The sequence below is a fragment of the Hipposideros armiger genome, unplaced genomic scaffold (assembly GCF_001890085.2).
Source record: "Hipposideros armiger isolate ML-2016 unplaced genomic scaffold, ASM189008v1 scaffold_107, whole genome shotgun sequence".
Classification (NCBI taxonomy): Eukaryota; Metazoa; Chordata; class Mammalia; order Chiroptera; family Hipposideridae; genus Hipposideros; species Hipposideros armiger.
In genome coordinates, this window is record NW_017731457.1 from 2,997,419 (window position 1) to 3,004,126 (window position 6,708).

Sequence of the window (6,708 nt, forward strand, 5' to 3'; positions counted from 1 at the left end):
TGAAAATCGCTAAGATCCAAAGCTGTGCACCAGATGCTTGTACACGTTTATAATTATGTTTGAAAAAAGAAAACACAAGACCTAAATAAGCCTTTGCTTTAAACTACAGACCGAAACCCAAATGTATTGCGTTTCAGTTTGGTGAGTATGAAGTCATGCCCTGTCATTTTTCCCAGGGTGGCCTGACTGATGACCAAGCAGGCTCTTGTCACAGGAGTAGCCACAGTGATCGCTCTGACAGCTTTTTATTGTCTGCACTACCAATCGGAAACTGAGGCTCTGGACTATGGAAAAACAATTACTTTTACATTAAAAAAAAAAATTGAGCCAACCCAGTAGGACCTCTGAGCCTACAACAGAGAGTCGGGAGGCTGCTAGGCCAGGCATCCTCACTGACTCCTGACATCCATGCCCCCTGGGACAAGTCCCTGAAGGGATGTGTGTTGGGAGCTTGTGCCCCTTCTCAGAGTGCTTGGTTTTGCCTGAGACGGACGCTTGCTGTGGGGGATGACTCAGAAGAAAAGCCACAGCTGGGCAGCTGGGAGTGAGGCCAGGGGCTCTGCTTCGTCACCCTGGAGGCCACTCGGGGGGCATCTGCACCCTGGTTGGGCTACACTGAGCAAACCCCAATCAATCCCACAGTTCCTGCTCAAGTTCCTGAAATTTCCAAACTCTTGGGTGATGCCCAAGATAGCAGATGTGGGTACAGGAAACCCTGTACCCTGAAGTATTTTAATTACCATCCTAACTTCCTTGCCAGGCAAATGCTTTATGTGAATGTTAGAGTTGGGCTTTCTGTGAGATCTGGGGTTTGGGGACTTCCCTGGACCCCCCAGCAACCTCTCTGGTTGGCAGAGCAGTCCGCTTGGAGGAGATGGGATGTGGGGAGACTTCCTAATGGTTCATTCTGGCTGCCAATGGGGCCCAGAGGGGGTGCTTTGCTCCCTGAAGGACCCAGAGCCCATTTTGCAGGCTGTATTCCCACCAAGCGTTTGCACTCACCATGGCGAAGCCTGACAGGAGGGCGGAGGTACGGCTGGAGGCCTTCAGCTTGGCCCTGCTCAGGTACAGCTTCCTCCAGGAGAGGGCCTGCACAGAGTGGTGGTTGGAAGTGACCAGTTCCAGGTAGCTACGGCGGACCCAGTCACGGTAATCCATGCCCTTGTGGCCAGGCTCTGAGCAAGCAGGCGTGGAGGGGTCCATGGGCACGTTGAGCTCGGCACTCATGATGGAAGCCAGGCTGGGGGCGGGAGAGAGGCATACTCAGGCATCATAGAGGGTTCCCGGGGTCTGGAAAAGCCAGAATCCAAGCTAGGGTAACCTTTGCCAGGACCCACTGTATACACCCTATACTAGAGCCATGGGGGCCAGGGGAGTGTGAGTGGGGGGCTCTGGTCTCTGATACAGTCCTCACAATGGAATGTGGGGACCATTTGCAGCAGAGGAGGGTCAGGAGTGCATTTCCAGGACCACCACAGTGTCCAGCATTGTCCCTCTGCACAGCTGGAATCCGGCCTCCCATCCCGAGCTCAGAAGGGTTCCAGTTGAGTGTGGCTCTTGGGTGAATGGAATTCCAAGGTTGGCCAAGAGCACCTCAGCAATCCTCAGATTTGTGCCTGTCTTCATGGAGTAGGGAGCTGTAACATTTAGAAAGATCCTAGGACCTCAAGTTACCAAGCCTGGATTTGACTCGACTGTGATCCTGAGTATGATATCTGACCTTGCTTACCTCGCTCATCTTCATATGGGGACTTCCCCACCACCCTACAAGGCTCTTAAACAAGATAATGGACCTACAGACTCAGAGCTGCTTTTCCATGTCCAGGCGTCAGCCATAAAATACACACTTCCAAGCAGCCTCTTGTTTCTCAAATCCAACTTAAATTTTCATCAGCACGGTTGACCCTAAAAAATACTTGGTTTATATACATAAAGTAAAGCCATCTTCAGACTACAAGGGAAACCTTTAGTAAAATGAAAAATGAAATCCACCAACCAACATGAGCATGTTTTGGAGAAACAGAGACTGGAGACCCTTGGAGTCATCCCAGGTAGACATCTGGTGTGACAATAACATGGAATGAAAATCAGAAGGACTGATCTGTTGAGATTTGTGAATTTAAACCCAAATGTCCACTAATCCAAACAGGGATTGGCGGTCTCATGTGGCCCAAGGGGCGGGCCCCGGTGGCAGCACGCTGGGATCAGGTCTAATTAATCCACAGGACAGGCTTCAAGAGCATAGGCACCTAGCAGCTACGTTGGCATCAGATATTAACTTGTACGTTCAGGCCGGAATGGGCCTCATGAAAAGCCTACTTAAGACTATTACAGACAGATCAGGGTTTCTGGATCCCAGGGAGCACAGCTGGGGTCAGAGGTGTTTACCAGGGTCAGTGGCTGAGGAAATGCCCCAAACCTGATCCGTCCATGCCAACATCTAAAACAGTTCTAAGGGAAGGTCTGGGAGATGAGAAGAGCTCTGTTTTGGGTACCTTCCTCTTTGTTCTCTGCCAGTCTGTGGAGGCACAGCTTTTATTGGCTAATAGGACCCCGGAAACAGTTCTGTGCTCTTCTATTTCTGCCAGGGATGCTAATTACTAGGTCATTTATAGGGATGCTGACTTGGAAGCCTGGGTTACTGACCCTTTGCCCATGTCTGAAGCCAGCAGCATTGCTTTCAAGCACTTCAATCACTGCAAGGTCCCTTCCCCGGGAGAGAATCCAGAGGAATGTTGCTCAGAAACCAATCCGTTGGTTAGCTCCAAATAATTTAGAATGACATCATTTGGAAACGTACTTTTTCATTTTTTCCACATGTAACAGAAGTGGGCCTATAGGTCTGATGAAGACAGTGTACTGCCGTGTGGAGGGGGCACAACCTTTGCCCCTTCAGAGTATCTGTCTCTCCATCCTCCATCCTTGTAGCCAAGAGATTGCTTCCTGGGCCCTAAGGGAAGACTGCATTTGGAACTTAGGCATCAAAGATGAAAGAGGTAAGGATCCTGCCCAGTGGGGGAGCAGGATAAGGGGGTGATTCTCATCCGATGAGCTAAGTGCTACTTTAGTGGAGAAGGTGTGAGGGCCAGGGAGCAGAGGAGAGGGGTTGGCTGCCTCAGCTTTGGGCAGGGAGAAGGTCCCTGCTAGGGAGCAAGGATAGGGGACAGGGAATAGGAAGTAAAGGCAATAATGGCAAAGAGGGATCCTTCCTCAAAGACAAGATGCCGCCCATATGGGAGGGTTCTGAGAGGCAGGGGGACATGGCAGGAAGGCTGGCGGCATAGGGGATCAAGGAAATGGGGGAGGGGGAGGCAGGATGGAGGGAGTACTGGAGCCCAGGCAGCCCAAGCAGTGTGACTGGGCTGGACTGACTCTGGGAGGGCCCGGCTGTGGGGCATGGAAGGAGTTGGAGAGGGAAGCAGTCTAGGGTCAGTCTGGTCTATGTGCCCACTGAAATGGCTGGCTGACTCGGAAGGGCAGGAGGGTCTAGTGGCCTCCAATAAGACAAAGGCATGCATGGGGTGAAGAAGAGGGAAGTCCTGGGGCCATTNGGGAAGAGCACAATGATGGTGCCAACTTGGGCCAGTGAAGCAACGTCCTCCACAACTAGACTGAAGAACAAAACGACAGCAACTTGTCTGTTCCCTTCCCCCAATTCCCCAGCACTGTTCCCATCCCCCAATTCCCCAAAAAAATCTTTAAAAAAAAAGTAAAAACAGAGGCTCCTGATCGTGCCCAGACTCAGAGCGGTACACCTGGACAGCCTCACACAGACCACAGGGCGCATCTCTCAGCGGAGACCAAAAACCAGAGGGAGGAGCCTGCATCTCTGAAGGCCAGAAATGGTGATGGACATAAGGACCACGGTGAGGAGGGGCAGCTGTGGGGAGAGGCCTGGGCTGGGCAGAGTGAGCTGAATCATCAGCCACAGTCACAGGATGCCAACAATAATGTCTAAAATGGATAAATCAAGCAACAGCAATCTCCGAATGTTACTCAGAAATGTGGAGACTGAGAGAGCTGCAAGTGGCTGCCTCCGGGGGGTAGGAACAAGGGGCTGCTGGGGTTGTTAGAAGCCTTTGAGCAATACAGCTGACCCTTGAACAGTACATAGGTGTTAGGGGCACCAGCCCCCCAAGTAGTCAAAAATCCACATGTACCGGTAAGTGGACCCATACAGTTCAAACCCATGTTGTTCAAGGGTCAACTGTACTTAATTTTTAAGCTATGTGCATGTAATAAACGATAAAATAAAAATTATTTGTAAATGAAAGGGATAAAAGACCCATAGAGGGAACTGGAAGCCCCAGCTTATCTCTGTAGCAGTGAAGGCTGATGGCCCTGTGGGCGGGACCTGCTCACCACAGGCCTTAAGGGACTTTCCAACCAGGACTGACTAACGTGCCCATGCGCCTGCCAGGCTTCCCCGAGGTCAGGCCCAGTCCATTCAGGGTGGCTCCCTCCGGCCCAGCACTGTGAACCTCCCCGGTGAAGGGTGTAGTCCAGGCCGGCAGGGACTCGGGGGCTCACCAAGGGCCCTCTCTCAGGCGCCCAAAGATAAGAAGCCAGACTAGTCAAGGCAGGGGGTGGGGAGGCAGAAAGAGAGAAGCCAGAGGAAGGCTTTTCCACCCACTGTGTTTGCCTCCTAGATCTGAGCCATCCCTGTTTTTAAAAATTAACAAGATTTCACTTCTACCAAATACGGCCTCTTAGAGTGAGAATCTCATCCCTCAGTGGAGACGGAACATTTGGTAGTCCTAGTGGACCACAGCTGAACAGCTCAGCAGTGATTATTGCTCCAAAAGGACAGTAGCCATACGACAGGAGTTGAGGGGTGGTCTTTTCTCAGTGCCCCTGTGGTAGGTAGGGGCTTGTTACCACAAAGCATGTGGCCCAAAAAAGGATGTTGTAAACCACAGAGGGCACCAAGATAAGAAACAAAGATGATTAAAAGGCCTCCAAGGGGGCCGGCCGAGTGGCGCGATGGTTAAGAACTTGCTTGGGATGCCAGAGGGCCCCGGTTCGGATCCCACATATGAGGGCCAGTGACACTGCCCTCCACAGCTAAGATGCTGAACAACAGCTCAACCTGGAGCTGGGCTGCCGTGAGTCGCTGGCGACGGCGTAGGCTGCAGCCCCTGTGGCAGTGGGTTGCCATGGGCTACCGTGTGTAGCCAGCAGCCAGCGTGAGCGGCCAGCAGCCGCAGTGAGCAGCCGTCCAGAAGCTGGCGACTGATCTGCCTCGCCCGGGAAGAGCGCAGTGATGGTGCCAACTTGGGCAAGTGAAGCAACGTCCTCCACAACTAGATTGAAGAACAAAACGACAGCAACTTGTCTGTTCCCCTTCCCCAATCCCCCAGCACTGTTCCCATCCCCCCAATTCCCCAAAAAAAATCTTAAAAAAAAAAAAAAAAGGCCTCCAAGGAAGTAGTTTTGTTCCGCCTCAAGAGGAGAAAAGGCCAAAAGGCCATTTTTTATTGTGTTTACGCAAAGATCTTAAGAGGGTGTCTCGGGTCACTGATTCTCCATGTTAGGAGCAGGATAAACATGGAGAAAATAATTTAAGGTTGGGCATAAGTGCTTGTTGTTGGACAAAGGAACAGTTTTGCAATTCTAATTAGGAATACATAATATAAAGAGGGGACTCCACCTAGCTAACTGCCTGTTTTCATTTTTCCATGTCCCTGCCCTTATTCAGCCATGGTTTCCACGGCCAGAATGCTATCTGATATCTGTATTGGTCACTTCTTTTTCCCAAGCTGCACCGCAGTCTGACTAGCTATCTGATTTACTGGTGGTACATTAATGTTATCAAGTGGACACACTACTGTTTCCCCTGCTTCCCAGTTTTCACAGTAACGACATAATCTCCCGTGCATGTTAGGCTAGGGCAGCCTCCCTGAAAGGAACCTTCTAGAAGAGAAGGCAAAGGCATTGAGTGGCTTCTGAAATGTATGTATCCCCAGGCTGTTTAAAGAAGCACTTGTTGGTGCACAAGAGACACTCCATAAATGAAGAAATGAATTACCACTGGGAAGTGTGACTGCCGTTGCCAAGCTAAGGACAGATAGCACTCCGGGGCCCACATTCGGGGATTCCGTTTCTCAGTGGTCAGTATTCTCATTCTAGGACCACTTCATACCCCTGAAGCCCGCCGGAAAGGCTCAAACTATTCCTCAATAATCCATTCTTTGTTTTATAACTTTATTCACAGGGCATGTTTTCAATTTTGAATGAGTGGTTTTGAAGCCTTCAACTTGGGTGAGCATTTTGTTAGCTGGAAACACGGAAGCTGCCCTAAGTTTGGAAATCCAAACATTTGGAAGGCCAGGGTTTAAAAAGACAGCTGCAGATAGGAAGTGATTTCCCGCACCGGACCCCACACAGAAAACAAACTGTTTCGCTGCATTATATCGTGCAAGACTTCTCAGAGTTTTCCAAAGTTAAAAAAATAATAAGTATAGGCCGGCAAAATGTAATGCAATACTAAAATTCTTCTGTGGTGTAGAAAAGCTCTAATTTTAATAGTGACATTTAAACTTCTTACACACGTTCCTTAAAGTTAAGCTTGAAGAAATATTCTGTCCTTTTTAATGTGATGGAAACCACAGGATGAAAATCGCTAAGATCCAAAGCTGTGCACCAGATGCTTGTACACGTTTATAATTATGTTTGAAAAAAGAAAACACAAGACCTAAATAAGCCTTT

At 49.9% G+C, this 6,708-nt stretch overlaps 1 protein-coding gene across 2 annotated transcripts in view; it reads right to left on the minus strand.

The window, feature by feature from the left end:
• Window positions 1–6,708, minus strand: part of ORAI2 (ORAI calcium release-activated calcium modulator 2) — a 19,289-nt gene that overhangs the window by 7,019 nt on the left and 5,562 nt on the right. The window contains exon 2 of one of the 2 annotated variants that reach the window (XM_019646939.1): window positions 1,003–1,290. In XM_019646939.1, coding sequence (XP_019502484.1) covers window positions 1,003–1,227 — 225 coding nt within the window. In that variant the 5' untranslated portion in view covers window positions 1,228–1,290. The remainder of the gene's footprint in view (window positions 1–1,002; window positions 1,291–6,708) is intronic. The other variant, XM_019646938.1, reaches the window with a different exon arrangement.